At 27.7% G+C, this 18,836-nt stretch overlaps 1 protein-coding gene and 1 long non-coding RNA gene across 6 annotated transcripts; one reads left to right on the top strand and one right to left on the bottom strand.

Moving 5' to 3' along the window:
* The first annotated feature begins 8,922 nt into the window (after positions 1-8,922).
* LOC107903769 (chaperonin 60 subunit beta 3, chloroplastic) lies at positions 8,923-15,745 on the top strand. Of its 4 annotated transcripts, XR_001685952.1 has the most exons (7): positions 8,923-9,270; positions 9,488-9,561; positions 13,249-13,332; positions 14,076-14,192; positions 14,594-14,702; positions 15,003-15,256; positions 15,367-15,745. XR_001685952.1 is itself a non-coding variant. In XM_041079205.1 (5 exons), exons 3-5 carry the CDS (start codon positions 15,020-15,022, stop codon positions 15,538-15,540), a joined length of 303 nt encoding a protein of 100 aa, XP_040935139.1. In that variant the 5' UTR covers positions 13,351-14,192; positions 14,594-14,702; positions 15,003-15,019; the 3' UTR covers positions 15,541-15,745. The 4 variants fall into 4 exon arrangements, 1 of the variants encoding a protein (XP_040935139.1); XR_001685951.1 differs by having other exon boundaries at positions 8,923-9,561; XR_005903531.1 differs by lacking the exon at positions 14,076-14,192 and having other exon boundaries at positions 8,923-9,561.
* LOC121208478 (uncharacterized) lies at positions 11,093-12,864 on the bottom strand. 2 transcript variants are annotated; one of them, XR_005903532.1, is made up of 2 exons: positions 12,607-12,864; positions 11,093-11,344 (listed from the first exon to the last, which is right to left on the bottom strand). It is a non-coding gene; the product is annotated as an uncharacterized lncRNA (long non-coding RNA). The 2 variants fall into 2 exon arrangements; XR_005903533.1 differs by lacking the exon at positions 12,607-12,864 and adding an exon at positions 12,048-12,485.
* Positions 15,746-18,836: the final 3,091 nt, after the last annotated feature.

The following is an 18,836-nucleotide window of genomic DNA, read 5'->3' as shown; positions in this document are numbered from 1 at the left end:
CCTTTGCAACTCTTATTAGCTTTATATATATATATATCATATCTTTCCATCTATCAGTCATATCTTTCTATCCATGTGTGTGAGAATTTCAAGTTAAATTTTAAATTTAACAAAATTGTGTTATGTAAACGTGTAAATTTATTTTTTTATTTAAACTTAAATTAATTGATATTTAAAAACAAAGTTCGTATTATATTAATTTACTTCAAAATTAATAAAATTTTAATATGAAATTTTAATTACTTTATTTACATTTCAAATTGTTTAATTTTCTCCAATTATGTTCAAAAATAAAATAAACCAATTTACTTAATATATAGTTTGTTAACTTATAATTAAGTTATTAAATTATAAAGTTTTAAAGTGGTTTTTTTATATAAAATTTGTCACAAGGAAGTTTTAAATTTTATTTATAAGAAAATTTTTAAATTCCAAAATTTATAGAGAAATTTATAGTAAATGAGTATTGAGAAGGAATAATTATAGGAAATTAGGAATATTATTTGGTACATTGCTAGTGTAGTTTTTAGATTATATAAGTAATTTTATGAGGGTATAATAAAATATTAAAAATAAATATTTTAAGAAAAAAATGTCAAATTTTTTAAATTGTACAAAAAGATAAAAGAAGTTTTATTGTAGAAAAATATTATTAAACATTTAAGTCTTAAATTCATACATCTGTTAATTATTAAAAAATAATGCAAATGATAATATTAAATGATTGACAACAAAATAATTAATTTCATAATTATAATTGTAAATTAAGTTTTTTATTTGTAGGATGCAAAGGTTATTCTATGTGCTAATCAATATTAACTATAAATTACTTCCCTCTTTTATTCTCGAATAATGAAAATTTTTTATTTTTCAGTGAGTTTGTAAGTTAAAACCTTAAATTCTCACGAAAATACAAAAGTAGGATTTATTTAAAATAACAAATTTCTTTCTTTTTTGACGGAGCAACTACGCTCAATAACTGGTATATTTGGACTTAGCTCAATCTTTATTTCTAGCTCTGAATCTATCAAAGGGTGGTTGGCACCTCACTTAGAAACATAGGTGTTGCGCCTATCATGTATCAAATGTGCTTATTGTGTTCATTTGTGTATTTAGTATTTTTATTCTCAAAGTTATATTTATTTGATTAGCGAAATTAAATTTAATTAATTTACTTAATTAATTTTTTTTTACACTCAATTTTTATTATGTTAAAGTTATGATTATTTTATCGTACTAAAATACATTAACAATAAAATTAGTTGTCTTATCAAATAAAATTACAATGAATAATTAATTTAATTTTCACTTTAAACTTTAATTATTTAATTAAAATTAATTAAATAATAAGTCAAAAAAATCAAATCAATCACTAAATTATCTTGTCTCATGCTAGAGAATGTATTCACTACAGATAATGATATATGCAATTTATTTCTCTATTCATCATTTTAATTCTTTTAACGTATTAGTTCAAATGCAATACGTATAAGGTTGTGTTGAGTTAATAAATGGGTCAATTGGACATATGCAATCAGAACTCAAATAATTTGTAATCAAATTTCAACATCATTTGGGAATTGAGACAATCTTTTAAAAATACCATTATCGAATTCTCCCTAAGTATATACCATTATGAAAACAACTTGTAACCTTTCTCAACTGACGGCATTGTTATATATGTGTTACTCGCATAAGATGTCATTAATTTCATTGGGTTAAGTCATTAATTCAATATGATTCTATTTTGTCTCAGGATAACAGTTATATTTTTTTATGGAAAAGATAACTACTAATACATAGCAATTACATCATTTGTCCTAGACAAATAACATGTGATCACATTTCTTTTTTATCAATTACATAATGCTACTGAGAGAATATTATTATTCATAATTGGGTTACGAATTTCACTATTGTAAATAAAGTTATGTCATGTGTAAGTCATACACCAATATATCGGCTTTTGACTCTATTACCAATTATATTCAAGCTTTCAACATGTCAAAATATACGAGTTACATATACATTGTTAGTTACTTATAAGGATTGAGATAAATCATATTAGGAACATCACAAGTGAATAAATCTATAAACAGGTCTAGAATAAATTCAACTTAAGTCCTATCCGATTTATTGTCAGTCCAGATAACCATACCTATGTCCTTATCTTTTTCAAACTTATCTGATTCGATATCCAAGACAAAATATCTCCACAATCGGACCTAATAGACGTTATAATAATTCTTTAAATTAATTTGCTTAATTTTGATTATTCAAAGTATGGATAATTTAGATTATTTATTAATACAAATTCTCTTCTCATATCATAACTCGATTATATAATACAACTTATATTAATTAAATGTTAAATAATTAATGAATTGATATTTATTTATATATTTTAATTTTCGTATAAAAATTATTAAAAAAACATATAAATAATAATAATGTAAGCGATGGAATTTTATTAAATCAATCTATTAAAAAAATTACAAACATTAATGATGGTAGATACCAAGAATTTAATTCCGCCTTACCAGTCACTTAACCTTTTCCGAGTATAAGTTTACCACTTTTATGAGCTTATGCGAGCTACTCCACCCAAGTACATATATGTTGGCCAGCTCCCTCACTCATTTATGCCAAGAAGAAGTGTTAATGGGTCAAATTAAGTTTAAATATAATGTTAATATATTTTATATTTATTTAAAATATGAGTTTAAAATTTTATTCGATCATATTTGTAATTGTTTAACTCAAACTTAGTTTAAATTTGTTCATATTATTTTTAAAAAAAATTAAAAATACATATTTAAATTATTTAAATTTAATATTTTTATACATATTTTTATTTATTACATTTTATATATAATTATTTTAACATTTTTTATGTTTATATTATAATAGTCTTATATATTACTATAGATTTGATTTTTATGTGTTATAAATTATAAATATATACAACATAATATTAAATATTACAAAATTAAAAACAGATCAATTTAGATCAAACTTAAATTTTAAATCTTGAAACTCGAATCCGATTCATATTTTAAATGAACTTAAATTTTTTACTCAAATCTATTTTTCAGACTTAACATTTTTATTTAATTTTTTAAAAATTTTAGATGAGCTTAGGAGTATGAATAAATAACCAACTCATAAAACAGGTGCAATATTACATTTAGAGGCCGGTACATATATGCTTGTATACATTTGAAACATGGGTTGATTAGCAATTTTGGCAAGCTATACGTATTTATATATATATATATATATATGTGATAGGAATAGCTAATATTTCCCCAATTGCACTAGTAGTCGCATTGAGGTTACCGAAATTTATTTTACTATTCTCTCTCATTTGTTTTATTGGGCACGCATAGCCACAATTCACATGCCTCTTCAAGCCACCCAACTTTTCATCTTTTCAGGTCATGTGATTTTCTACATAGAACATAATATTAAAAAATACTTTATAATAAATAATTCATTAAAATATATTAATTTTATAAAAATTAAATTTAATTATAACATTTTCTTTTTATTTACATTACATAATTGAAATGTATTTTAGTTTTATTTATTTTTATAATTAATTCGTGACTCTAACTAATATAAAATATCACATATTTTCTTTATATTTATAACCAAATAAAATGTGTAAGTACAAAACATAAAATATATTTTATGTACTTTTATGACCCAATCAAATTTATTTCTTTTGCCCATAAAAAATTATAAAAACGAAGAATGGGAAAATATAAAATAGTTTATTTTTATAATTTATTTTTTATGAATATGTTAATGTAAATTATACTATAAATTATTTATTTTATGTATTTGTATAAAAGGAAAAAATTGAAATAAAATATTTTTTTTTAAAAATGATATAATTAAATAGTATTATAATTAGATATAAATCTATAAACATTTTAATTACAAGAAAATGTATTATTTATTATTTTTATTTTTTATAAAAGTAAAAATGAAAAATGGAGAAAATAGAGAAGTAGGAATAACTAAGAAGTGTTGCATAGAGAAACATTTCATAAACCAATACTTAATTAAAACATTTGGCATTAAGACTATAATTATTTCATTAATAATTGCTATTATATTTTGAAAATATGTAAAAAAAATTTAAATTTTTAATTAATTTTACCTAATTTTTATTATTTAAAAACATAATCTATTAAGAAAAAAATCTTTCAAATATTATGTTTTAATAGTTAAAAATAATTTTACTTATAAATATTAAAAATTAATAAATTAAATTAGAATTTTTATTTAATGAAATAAAAGCTCGAAAAATAAAATACATATATAAAAAAATTTTATTTTTATAAAATAACCATTTTTATTTAACTTTAATATTATACTAATTAACTTGTTATTTTTAAATATTAAAGTAAAATATAAAAAAGTTATTAAAATTTGTCTTCAAAATAATTTAAATTAAATATATATATATATAACTTTAATGGAAAAATTCAATCAATCAACAACAGTCAATGTAGTGGTAAATTTATCTTTGGTTCATAAAGACAATGACAAATATCAAACAAAGTAAAGTGCAGTGGCAAATTTGATTATTAGCTCAAACATTTGGAAGTTTAGTGTAATTAACCCTTGGAGTAAAATAAAGGGAAGAAAAGAAAAGTAAGGGGTCATTACTTCTTTTATTGGCAAACTATACAAAAAGTCACCTAATTATTACTGTGTTTCTAAATTTAAAAGTTTCTATTTTAATCACTAATATTACGAAAATTTAATATTCTGGTTACTCCTCTCCTAGGTCACTAACGAAAAACTTTTTTTATTAGCATAATAACAATTTCAACCCTTCAATGTATATAGACTCTATCAATTTGTCTTAATTTTAAAAAGTTCAATAAATTTAACCCTCAATTTTACCCATTATGTCAATTTAGTCTTGATTCTTAAAATTTAAATTTTAAATTTGAAAAAATTACAAATAAAAAAATATTTAGAATTTCTTTTTTCTTATAAAAATACATAAGATTTTATAGAAGCGAAAAATATTTATTTAAAGTTTTCTTAGGTATTTTGAAGTTTTCTTGTATATTTTTATAAAAACAAAAAACTTTTAAAAAAAGTTTAAAGTTTTTTTTTCTCCTAATTTTTTAATAATCAAGATTGAATTAATAGAATGTGTAAAGTTGAGGACTAAAATTGTTGATTTTTTTTTCTTTTAAACCAAAACCAAATTAATAGAAGCTATCAACATTGTAGGGATGAACTTGTTATTATGCCAATAAAAAAGCTTTTGTTAGTGATTTAATGGGTAAGTGATCAAAATACTAAATTATGATAACATTAGTGACTAAAATGAAAATTTTTAAATTTGAGTGACCAAAACAGAAACACACTAATAGTTGAATGACTATTTATAGATTGTATCCACTTTTATTTAAGCAAGGAAAACTGAAGGGAATTGAATATCCTTTGAGTCAATTTTTTTTTTACCCTAATTTGAGGAAAAAATTAGGTAAAATAATATGACATTTCTTTTAAAATGCAAAATATATATATATTAATTATTTTATAAAAAAAGATATAATAAAAAAATCATTATCAACTTTTCACAATTTAACCAAACAAAAGTAGCATATAGGCAATTTATTACACAAATTTTAATTATAAAAAAATAAGCATATATTATTCCTTTATTTAACCTTTCATTCTTTTCATTTACTTTCCTTTCTCTTTTTTCCTTTATAATTATTTATCCGAACATTATAAATTATTAAAATAACAACCTAAAGTTAATCGAGATTCTACTATAATCGTAAAATGAAGTTTTGATTGAGATCATAATTTGAATTCGTTTATTGAAGATAATTTATTTCTCTGATTTTAAAGAAAAAGGTGGATGTACTTAAAAAGTTCCTTTTTATCCTTAAAGACATAATGATAAAATGACCTTTTAACATTTACACCTTCAAATAATTTAGGTATTTTCTTTTTGGAACAATTGTTCTAAATTTCCAGTTAAATTAATGGTATCGCATCCATGTGGAAACTTTTAAATGACGTGGCTAACACTATGTAGTTTTGGAGATCAAAATTTTTACGTAAAAATCTAAAATCCATAACTGAAAAATGCAAGCACTAGAAAGTCATTGAAGTTAATATGAAGAAGCTAAAAAAAGGCCAGAATCTGATGCAATTCCAACAAAATATCCAAATGCAGTTTTAAAGTTGTTGTGGCCAAACAATCTCCTTTGTGTTTCTTTAACAATAGTTTTGGGTAAATTCCACCATTAGTCACTAGACTATAACTAAATGTTTATTTTTGTCACCTAATTAAAAAAAGTTATAATTTAATCAATAAATTTTTCGATTTTTTTTTTGTAACTTGATTGACGGTTTTTAACTTCAATATTATAAAATAAATAAATATCAAAATAGGATAACAACACTGATATTCACAAATTTATGTAAATTCTACAATAAATAACTGGTGCTGTCTAACTAATCGGCAGCACACCTTTCCTCTTAAAAAAAACTATTTTTTTGTGCAACCTGACCAATCAATGGCACCCATATTTCAAAACCAAAATACGTGTTTTTTTACATATATAAGCATAAAAACAAAAAAAAATTTATTGGTGTCGTCGATGTGTTAAGCAGCACCCTATTATTTATAATAAAATATATATTTTTTAAGCTAAAAAAATTTATATTTTAATTTTCGGATATTGGAACCATAGCCCGTGACCGATAGGTCACATCCAATTTTTTTCAACTTAAAAAAGTTAGTTTTATTATATTATAATTATTATTTATTATAAAAGGGGGTTGGTTTGATCCCAAATCCCACACATAAGTTGTTGAGTTGAAGTGAGAAAAAAAAGTTGTGAAGCTCCGCCCCTGCCCCTGCCCCTTCGAAAATTGTAGTTAAGCCTCTTCATTGCTATTTTAGTAATAGTTTATTAATGTTATTATTAAGGTATATTATTTGTGTTAGAAGGTTAATACTAATTGTTTTGGCATTTTAATATTTTTTATTACAATTTATTTTGTTTGCTATGATTTAAAGAATAGTCAGATGTTTCTTTTTTTCTTTAAAAAAAAGAATAGTTAGTTATTTTATTATAATTGTCTGTTTTTACTTTTTGTTGTTATTTTATTAAGATTTTTTGTTCTATTTTTGCAGTTTCAGAAAAAAATAGAGAATCGATTTTTTGCAGCCATTCATTTTGGTCGTGTTATTTAGAAACAACCGTTGGTTGTATTTTTGAAACTCCCCTAAAAATCAGAATGAGATTTAATAAAAATGTGTCTGTTGGTGATATGAAAGAGAATGTCAGTGAAAAAATTTACTGACATTGTGAAAAAAGGATGACGAAACTATTCTACAAATTTCCAATTTAGTCAAATCCTATCAAATTTATCAAGATGGAACACGACATCGAGACAATGGTTGCAGTGTATTGCTCGCTAAGGAGGTTGAACAATGAACCGATTTAGTTATTTCACTACAGCAAAACAGTTTTTTAGCAGCGTTTTTAGTGACATTTGGATAAAGAAACGCCGCTATAGATCGAGCATTAGCGGTGCTTTTTGAAAAACGCCACAAAAAAATTAAGCACAATGCCATCGTTTTATGTAAGAGCTTTAGTGGCATTAGCGGCGCTTTTTAAAAAAAGCCACTATAGATTGAGAATTAGCGGCGCTTTTTGAAAAATGCCGCTATAGATCAAGCATTAGCGTGCTTTTTGAAAAACACCGCTATAGGTCGACCATTAGCGGCGCTTTTTGGAAAACACTACAAAAAAATTAAGCACAACACCGTCTTTTTATGTTGAGCATTAGTGGCATTAGCAGCGCTTTTTGAAAAACGCCTCTAAAAATATTTTATCTGTCTATTTATTATTTAACTGGTTTATTAATATTAATTAAATACAATTTATTTTTAATTGAATATTTAAATTCTTCAGAAAAAATAATAACACGTAGAAAAAATCTGAAAGTAAAAACATAGAAAAATATTTGTTAAAAATGAAAAAAATTAAAATACGATTATTTAAAATAATTTTAAAGTTTTTTGGGTATATGACTTATTGTTTTTTAATTTATATATTAAATAATTTCTTATATAATTGTAAAAGAGATAGTATTAACTTTAAAATATTGAATTAATTATCATTATAGTTTAAGGTTTAGGGTTTAGGGTATATGGTTTAGGGTTTAATGTTTAGATATTACTATTTTAAGGTTTATGGATTATGGGTTTAGGGATTATGGTTTATGATTTATGATTTATGGTTTAAGGATTGGGGTTTAAGGTTTAGGTGTTAGGGGTTAGGGGTTAAGGGGTAGGGGTTTATGTTTTATGTTTTATGTTTTATGTTTTATGATTTAAGGTTTAAGGGATAGGGGATAGGGGTTTTGGGTTTAGATTAATTAGTGTTTTTTAATTTATATATTAAATAATTTCTTATATAATTGTAAAAGAGATAATATTAAATTTAATATATTAAAATTATGATTATAGTTTAAATTATTTAAGAGATAATAGATAAACTTTGTATATCTTAAATGGTTTAGGACTTAAGGTTTACTTGAGATTTGTTAAATGATGAAATTTTATACAATCAATTAATGCTTTTATATTTAAAAATATTTAATCTGAACCATTTGATATATAAAAATTTCAAATTTTATCTAATTCTTTTAAATATTACTTAAATTTTTAAAAAATATTTATTTAAAATTGATATGAAAGATATAATAATTCAACATAAAAATTGTAAAAAAGTCAAGCATAAGCGGCGTTTATGATAAAAACGCCGCAAAAGGCAAGCACTAGCGGCGTTTATGGTAAAAATTAATTTATTTTAAACAAAACGGCGTCATTTTGATATAAACGCAGCTAATTTTTAGTTTTGATTGAAGGTTTTATTTCTCTTCCCCCAATTCCCTTTTCTTTCCCGATTCCCTTTTCTTTTTCAGCCATTCTTAGCCTGTACTTCTATTTCTCTCCCTCGCTTCCCTTTTCTTTCCCAATTCCCTTTTCTTTCTCAGCCTTTCTAGACCTGTTCTTCTATTTTATACCCGAAAATCCTCTCAACCTGTTATTCTATTTTATTTCTCAGTCTATTCTTTGATTTCTCGAAACCCTAAACGCCCAGTTTCCCGACGCCTAGCCACTCTACCCAACAGCGAACTCAGTCTTAGCAAGTATGTGAGGTTTTTTAATTTGGGTGCTGCCAGTTTCAATCGTCTTAGAAATTCCTGGTAGTTTTTTTTATTTATTCTTCTTAAAATACTTTAAAAAAAACATTTTAGATGATACTTTATGCACGGGTTGATGTAATGTTGTTGTCTTTGGCATTCAATATTACGTCTTCTTTACATTTTGATTTCATGATTTGGATGTTTCATTTTTTACAAACATTCCTTGTGTTTTGTTATCTGATTCTAGGTTTTGTGATGCTTTAATTCTACTAAATAGGTCTTTTACAGAGCAAGAATTAAATCCTTGGAATTTGTAGAATAGAGCTTTATAATGAACGACTGGCTTTCAAGGTGAATTTTGATTCTCCTGCGTTTTATATCTGGAATACTTAGAATGCTTTAAATTATTAAACTTTAAGCGTTGATCTTCAATGCGTGCTTTTTATGCCATCAATTAAGTTACACTTCTCAGGTGTTATCCAAAATGGTGGCAGTGGCAGATAAAATTAAGTTACACTTTTAATGATTGATTTTCATAAAATTAAATTAAATTGCTCGGGTTAGTTTAATCAGACATGATTAAATTCATTTATCAAATAAAAAATCAATTTGACATATTTGATTTCAAACTAAATTATTTATACTCGAGCTCTAATTCAAGTTGAACTTGGTTAGTCTTACAAGTTATTTGTAGTCAAATGTTAAAATATTGGAATTCAGCTTACTCAATAACTCAAGCTCGAAACAAGAAAACAAAATTAAGTTGAAGTTATTTTCTAAATCCCAAAGAGTAATAATGGTTATTTTTTACTTATATATATATACACACTTATTTTTTACTTATATATATATACACAATTGGATCATATCTATTACATTTTGCATTTGCTCAATAATAACATATGTATGGCTTGATAATGTCCATCTAGTTTCAATGTTTATCATCAAAGATCATGAGATTAAATATATTTATGATTTTATTGAATGTGTAAACTAATCTAAACCCATGAACTGATATTGAGATGTGGTTATTGATTGTTAAAATTTGCAAGCCCTTTGGTGTTGCTCTTGAAGAAAGCAAAACCTTGTAATTTGCCTAATTCTCTGTAAAACCCCACACCCGTACCCTATGCCAGGATGGCATACAAGGCATTACCTAATTCGGTCAAATTAAAACTTTTTCAATCTAAATCGAAAACTCCATAATAAAGGCCTACGAGGTTCCAAACGTTCATTTAAAATCATTCGGGAATGATTTGAGTCTTTCCACGAACTCGAAAAATTTTTGCTAGACACAGGGGCACACACCCATGTGACCAATTTGACATGGTCGTGCTATTGGCCGGTGTGGCTTACACGGCCTAAGCAATATATGGACACGCCTATGTCCCTACCCGTGTGGAATTAATTTTAAATTTACACCTACAGGGGTTTTCACATAGCCTGACACACACCCGTGTCTCTGGCCCGTGTCCTTCACATGGCCATGACACGCCCGTGTGCAAAATCCAGGGCATTCTGTTTCTGACGTCAGCAATTCTTAAGGGTCACACGGTCAAGGTACACGCCCGTGTGCTAGGTCGTGCCCTTTACACAGCTGAGACACACGGCTGTGCCTTTGCCCGTGTGTTTACTATCATGCATACTAACTTGCAATTTTTACGTGCAGAGGACACACGACCAGATCACACACCCATGTGGTGGGCCGTGTGTGACACACGCCCGTGTGCCTACCCGTATGGACAAAATGAGGCTATTTACCAAGCCTCTTTGCCACCCTTACATACATAACCTGCATAAAATCACTTTATGCCAATTCAGGGATACATCACATAGCCAAAATAGCCACAATGGACAACATTTCATTTGTGCAATTTACTCATCCATGAAAATATCATCTTCAATTTATATATATTAAAATGAGTATTAACCATTATCCATGCCCTTATACAAAATAAATGGATTTATCCCAAGCCAACACATTTGGCTAATTTCTCAATGACACAAAGTATTAAAGTCTAAGCCCTATACATGCCATACGCAAAAACAAGAATTCTAACTATACTGAATGTTTAGGATGACAGTGTGATCGTAGCCTCCGACATCCGATGATCCTCGAGCTATGTAGGCGACACTATAAGAGAATGGAAAAGAGAGGGAGTAAGCATAAAGCTTAGTAAGAAGCATGCAAATACATAGCAACAACTATACCATTCATCAATATGCTCTTAATATAAAATAGTTATAAGCATAACTTACCCATCACATCCCACTACACATCATATAATATATTTTGAACTCACGCATCATACATAGCAAATAGGTACCAGTACCACTCATAACACGGTTATACTTTTCTTTAAATTTTAAACCATAACTCTCACCGTTGAACCATTTAGAATATTACCGGATATTCAATAAACCTCAACATGGGATAGGATACCGATGCCATGTCCCAGACATGGTCTTACACTAGCTTAACTCGTAGCCGATGCATGTCCCAAACATGTCTTACACTGGCTTACATCTCGAGGCTGATGCATGTCCCAGACAAGTCTTACACTAGCTCTCGTCTCACTGCCGATACCATGTCCCGGACATGGTCTTACACTGGCTCTCGCAATGTGGCCGATGCATATCCCAGACATGTCTTACACTAGCTCACAATAGTCCATACATCATGGCATGAATATTCGATTTATTTCCCATGGTCCAAACGGGAATTCTGCTATCTTAATTATCATCATGCCTTCTCATTTCCACAATCAAATAATTCATGCTAAATTAACTCATCGCATATAATGACAATGTAGTTGTAATATTTTCATACAACTTACCTCGGTTACAAAATATGGTGTCTAGACGGTTTAATCAATTTGCTTGGCCTTCCCCCAGTCTAAGTTCAAATTTGGTATTTCTTAATCTATAATAACAAAAATTCACAAATTTAATCACTTTACCAATCTAGGTACCCAATAATCTATACTTGGGCAAAATGACCATTTTGCCCCTAGATTTTTGCAAAATGACCATTTTACCCCTAGGTGTGAAAATAGATTTTTATCGAATTTCCTCCTATTAAAAGCCTATCTGAACCATTTTTACTCTTATAGAAATCCAAAATTTCCATTATTTCGCTCGTTTATCATCAAACTTTCAACTTATGCAAAATAGTCCCCACTAGGGCTTTCATGAGAAATCCCTTCACAAAAGTTGTTTATTACACATCTATTACTCATATTCTTCAATAAAATTTCAGAAAACTACACATATGCTTTCATGGAAAAACCTTAAACTTTCAACCATTTTGCAAAATAGTCCCCTTAATAGAAAGTTTATGCTTCAAGGGGTCCAAAAATGTAAAAATCATCAACAAGAAGTATGTAAATCACTTACTTGCAAGAGGAATAAGTTGCTGAAATTTTTGAAGCTCAAAACCCCTAAAAATGGCTAAAAAATCGGTGGGAGAAGGAAGAATGAAAGAAAGAAAAGATGATAGCTAGGCTTAGGCATTTTTTTATTACACATTATGTCATTCATTTACCTAATGTTGACTTTTCAACATTTTTTTGCCTCCCATGGCCGGCCAAGCTAAGACCTAAGGGTATTTTTTCCCTTTAAAGACCCCCAAATTGAGATTCATAACAATTTAACACCCTTAGCTATCAATTTAAGACTTTTTCACTTTATGCGATTTAGTCATTTTTCACAATTGGGCTCATAAACGTCAAAATTAACTCGCCAAATTTTTCATACACTACTAATAACATGCTATGACTCCAAAATAATAATAAAATAATTTTTCTGACTTCAAATTTGTGGCCCTGAGACCACTATTCCAACTAGCCTGATTTATAAACCCTAAAACATCACAAAGATCCCATTACTTTCTCAGTCAGAAAAGGGCATAAGCACGTGACTGCTTGCATGTAAAACTACGTTTCATAGTTATCTTTTGTGTACCATCCCTCTTTTTACTATAATATACTCTGTTAATTTATATAACTTTATTTTGATTTATCATTTTGTATTATTTAGAGATTGCATATTTGGGTTTCTTATTTCTATTATATTAGCTCCTGGAAAACGGACACATTGTTGACGCAACCACGAGGAATTTGGGTTAGTTTTTCTTCTCCCTTTGCTGTCTTTAGTTCATCTGTAGAAGGTGATGATTTTGTTTTGCTTTTATTCGGTAGAAACAGTGATTACATTTGATTTTAGTGGCATTTTTGTTTATTCCTTTTGGGTTAGGATAAAATCAAAGTGGTGAGGAGCACAGACATTCCCTTTTTTACATGTATTCATTTTCCTTAAGCTGCCAAAATAAAAAAAACTAAGGACTTCCAATTCTGTGAATTTTCTGAGTAACTTTTTATTATTGTTGGGTGGGAAGAACGCTCTAAGTGTATGACTACTTAATTTATTTAAATTAAACCAATTTTAATATTCCTCTTCTCTTGTCTCCATCTGTAAAATTCTTTGTCTTTTATTCTATTTTTCGGGAAAAACTAAAATGAGAAAATAAACTCTATTGTGGGTTTTTCCAATAGACCAATAAAATAAAATGAATTCTGAATTCTTTGAATTCTTGACAAACCAAGGAAAAAGATAAGGTTGAGGGCCTCTTCAAAATTTATATTTTTATTAAATAAGTCTTATTTAAGCAAAAAGAGAGCAAGTTGTGCTTGTATGTAAGTTACCAAGCAGAAAGAGATCTAAATAATTAGTGGATGATAGAAATTTCTTATGATCTTGAATTTGCTGCTCCATAAGTGATCATTCTATTTTGTCCGAGACTTGTTTTCTCTCAAAGTAATGAATATGTAATTCTCTAGATGTTGATTGGCTGCCTACTTTTATAGGATTATGAGTATGCAAGTTATAATCCTGTTGCCTTTGATATTGCAAATCACTTCTATGAGATGGCTGCCGATTATACACAGAAACACCCCATGTTATGGATTATAGTAAAGATCCAGGTGAACCTTTTGGATCTCATTTTTTTAACCTTTTGGATCTCATTTTTTTTCTTTTGGATCTTTCTTTTGATTTTTTACCTGTCAGTTGTTACCTGCTTAAGGTGTAGGCGATAATACAGGGTTGTTAATGACTCAATTCTGCTTTAAGTTTACTATGCTTTTCAATATGTATTTATGATATGAAATTTAAATAATTCATTTGGATGAACAACTTATTATAGTGCCTGAAATACTGTCAAAAGGCATGCTTCTTTTCTTTTCTTTTTAATATTAAATTTTGTCTATTTATTCTATCAGTTAAAGCATATTAAACAATATATATATGCATATATGTGTGTGTGTCCCTTCTGTTAAATTCTTCGTTATGTATTTAATAAAGTCAATTTTATGTCTGGCTGTAGGCATTAGTGATAATAAGATATATCATTATCACTTAAATCTTAGAGGAAGCGTTTTTGTCAGAAGGCTAACTAGGCTACCTTCAATTCCTATGAATGATGCAAAGTTCAGGTATGCGCCATACTTAAGCATTTCTTTGATCTTAGGTTAATTTTAGATTTATGTTTTAATTATTATTTTTTAGTTTTAGAAAATGAAAATATTAGAAAAATCCCTTCTTTTATATTTGAACTTTGTTAAAACTTGAAATGCTTCAAAAATTATTGGTTTTACCTGTGAATTTTACCTTAATTTGTTTTTTTTACTGTGTTTTAGTTGTAGAAATTAAAATATTTGAAAAAATTTTCTTATTCATCAATTTACATTTGAGATAACCTTGATTCTAAAACCATGGTTTTGAATATTTTTCAGCTTATTAAGAGAGTAAGATGGCATCCACTTTTACAGCCATGTCATCAGTTGGCTCAATCGTTGCATCTAATGGTTTGGTCATGGATAAGAAGCTTTCATCTTCTTCTAATAGATTGTCATCTTTAGCATCCATTTCTTCATCTTCATTTCTTAGTAGACGAAATGTTGTTCTTAGAAGATTTCGTCTGCCCAAGATTTCTGCTGCAAAAGAGCTACATTTCAATAAGGATGGGTCAGCCATAAAGAAATTACAAGTGAGTCTTTGTTTCAAATGCTAAAAAGTAGCCTATCTGGTTAAGTATTCAACTGAACTTCACAGCCTTTATATGTTTGCTCTAGCTTACTTCATGTTCTTTTGTTGTAGACTGGTGTGAACAAGCTTGCTGATTTGGTTAGAGTCACTCTTGGACCAAAAGGCATGAATGTCACTTTTGCACTTCTGAATCTAACATGATTAGTAGTGGAACACTTTCTTGTTCTTTATATTTTGCATGCTAATATGTAGGGTTCGTTGATTATGTCAGGATACGGCTACTAAAGCAAATATTGAAGGGAAACCGAATAAGGTATCAAATCTCCATCGTAGCAACGATGAACCTGTTTAGAGTAGAATGCTTATTTTCGTTGTTGATTAATTATTGAAAATCCTTAAGATCTTAGTGATATATAAGATTTGCATTTTGCAGTTCAGTGTAACAATTTTGAACATCATTTTTTAGTGAAAGGAAGAAAATTAGTATTTACTGTTTGCTGTTTTTTATTGGTAGAAAAAATTTCAACTGAATTTTATTTAAATTGTGGTAATAAATTGAATTTCAACACATTATTTATAAAACTAATTTCATAGGGAACGCTATAGTTAATATTACTATAAGAACAAAAAATAAAGGTAAATGATGAAGAAAAATAACTGGAACTACAAATTATGATGAATATCAAATGTGAAACATGAAAGAACGATAAAAAGCAAAGAAGCAATTGGATAGTGGTGGATATCTCACTTCAAACAGCAAAGAAATTCGTGGCATTTGTAGGAAAAGCGCCGCTAAAGGTCATGTTCTTTAACTGCGTTTGTGGGAAAAGCGCCGCTAAAGGTCATGTTTTTTAGCGATGTTTTTCCACATAAACGCCACAAAATTTAGTGGCGTTAGCTATAGCGAGCGCCGCTATAGGCCTAAAAAACGCCGCTAAAAACCTCTTTTGCTGTAGTTTTGCTGAGTGAACAGATGCAAAGCCCGTTGAAAATGTAACTTAGTTAAGTCAATAATATGGAGTTGAAGACCTACGTACAGAAGTTCCTAGATCGTCTATATGCGATTTGGACATCGATCTCAACGTTGGATGTTCAGATCAGTATGGTGGTGGATTAAATACATCCAGTCGTTATTGAAACCAATGCACTTAGTGATAATGGATTCGATAATAATGGTTGTTCTGATTACGAATGTGAAGATTTTAGTGACCCTGATTTAGACGATATCCCAAACGATGAAGGACCGGATGATGGAAATGATCATGCCCCTTCAATCGAAAACTTGAGTCGTGGCATCATCATATGCAATGATCTTGGGGCCTATATGTCGAATGCCAGTCCTGATTCAGTGCATGCTTCCGAGTTCCCCAAGTACCTAGACATCATACCTACTCACCTAATGTTAGAAGATCTTGAATCGAAAAAGTTGTTTGTGAGTCAAAGATTCACGAGTAAAGACGAGTGTGCCAATGCTATCAAGTGCTATAGTTTGAAGGTATTTGCTGACTAAAAGGTCGTTGACTGTAATAGCCCGATTTTTAGTGGTGTCGAAAATTGTTATAATAAACTTTAAGTATTGGAACCCGAATCCATGATCAACCGGTCACGAGCTCAAGTTCCAATACCCAAAAATTAAAACGCAAAATTTTTTCAACTTAAAAAATATTTTTATTATAAATAATAGGGTGTCGCCAGATACATCAGTGACACCAATAAAAATAATTTTTTTTTTTATTTTTAGGCTTATACATGTAAAAAAACACATATTTTGGGTTTAAAATACTGGTGTCGCCGATTAGTCAGGTTGCACCTAAAAATATAATTGTTTTTAAGAGAAAAGGGGTGCCATCGATTGGTCAAGCAACACTAATTATTTACGGTGGAATTTACCTAGATTCGTGAATATTAGTGTCGTTACATTATTCTAGTATTTATTTATTTATTTTATATTATTGAAGTAAAAAACCCCTTGGTTGATAAGTGACAATTTTAATCCTCAACTTTTATTTTTTTTTTGTCAATTTGAGTCCAGTTTTTTATAAAAATTATTTTAAAAATAGAATATCTTATATAAAAATCTAGAAAAATAAAATCTCGAAAATGTTATTGTTGAAAAACTAATATGTATGAGAAATAAATAAAATTATCATTTAATAGAATCCAATAACTAATTAAAAACAGAACAAAAAAAAAGGTTAAATTGTTATATGCTTCCTCAATGTTTCTCAAAACTAAATTAGTAATATTTTAAGTCAAGTTCCATGCCCTTGAAGAACAACCGAATCCGGTATTATAAAGTCTTGTGAAATTGACTCTGATGCTAATTTTTTAGCAAAAGAATGTAAAATTTCCTTTATTATACTCAATTCAAAATTTCAATTCATTTAAATTATTTAAAAAAACTATATTTTCAATTTTTTTCTTGTAATGAAAAAGCCATATCATGAAATATAAGCGGTAAAAATAAAGAACCAATAATTTTACTTAATGTTTTTATTTTTTTTCAATGTGTTTTTAAAGAATGGATATTAGATATTTTTATACAGATAATACAAAGAAAATTTGAAGGTTTTAAAAACAATTTCCCCTCGTTTCCTCTCATTGAAATTTTTATTTACTTTTACTTTTATTTTAATTTTTAGAAATTTTTAAAATTTTAAAAGGAATTTCAATTTTTATAATTTTATATAGGCTTAAAGGTGCCAAAAGTCCTCAAATTTTTTCAAAAAAAGTAATTAAGCTCTTCTTTTTTTTGCACTCATTTGGGTACTTAAACTTTTAAAATGCATAAAAAAAGCCCTCAAACCTTTTAAAAAAACAATTAAGCTCGTACTTTTTTTTTGCACTTAATTGGGTGCTTGAACTTTCAAAATGCATTAAAAAAACTCTCAAATTTTTTTCAAAAGAAGCAATTAAGCCTATGCTTTTATTAGAAATTAGAAAAAATTAAAATCAATAAAATGTATAAATATTATTAAATTTTAATATAAAATTCAAATATTAAAATTTATTAAAAATTAGAAAAAAATATAAAAAATTGTAAAAAATTATAAAATATATAGTGCCGAAACCACCCCTTTATATTTTATTATTTAAATAAAAAAAGCGGGGGAATCGACTTTTTGAAAATGGAAATATGGAGTCACCACCGATCTCTTTATTTTGGTGTGATCGGGTCACCTAAGAATTTGGTTATTTTAATAAAACATTTTTGGTTTACCTAAACAACGATTCTGGTCTATGAAAATACGAGAAAATGGGCTCGGGAGTCGGTTACGTATGAGGAAGGATTAGCACCCTCATTACGCCCAAAATTGGTACCAAATCGATTAAATACTGTCCTTATGTCTAAAATTAAAAATGTTTTTGAAATGTGGTTCTTTTTAATAATATTTGAATAACCCGAGTTGATTGTCAAAAATCTTCTTGTTTCGACGTCCAAAAATTTATAGTTTGAAAATCACAAAAGGATACTCAACTATTTAGTCCAACGAAAAATTGAAACACAGCATAGTAGGGCACGATTCTTCGAATTTCCGAACACCGAATATTACCTCACTTTAAAAAATACGAGTGAAATT

Source organism: Gossypium hirsutum, chromosome A10 (assembly GCF_007990345.1).
Source record: "Gossypium hirsutum isolate 1008001.06 chromosome A10, Gossypium_hirsutum_v2.1, whole genome shotgun sequence".
Classification (NCBI taxonomy): domain Eukaryota; kingdom Viridiplantae; phylum Streptophyta; class Magnoliopsida; order Malvales; family Malvaceae; genus Gossypium; species Gossypium hirsutum.
The sequence above is the reverse complement of the archived record's forward strand: the minus strand, read 5'-3'. Positions and strand labels throughout refer to the sequence as shown.

Coding starts and splice junctions, on each gene's coding strand:
- LOC107903769 (XM_041079205.1), top strand. CDS start 15,020: ATGGCATCCACTTTTACAGCCATGTCATCAGTTGGCTCAATCGTTGCA. Junction 15,257..15,366: donor CAGCCATAAAGAAATTACAA/GTGAGTCTTTGT, acceptor CTTTTGTTGTAG/ACTGGTGTGAACAAGCTTGC.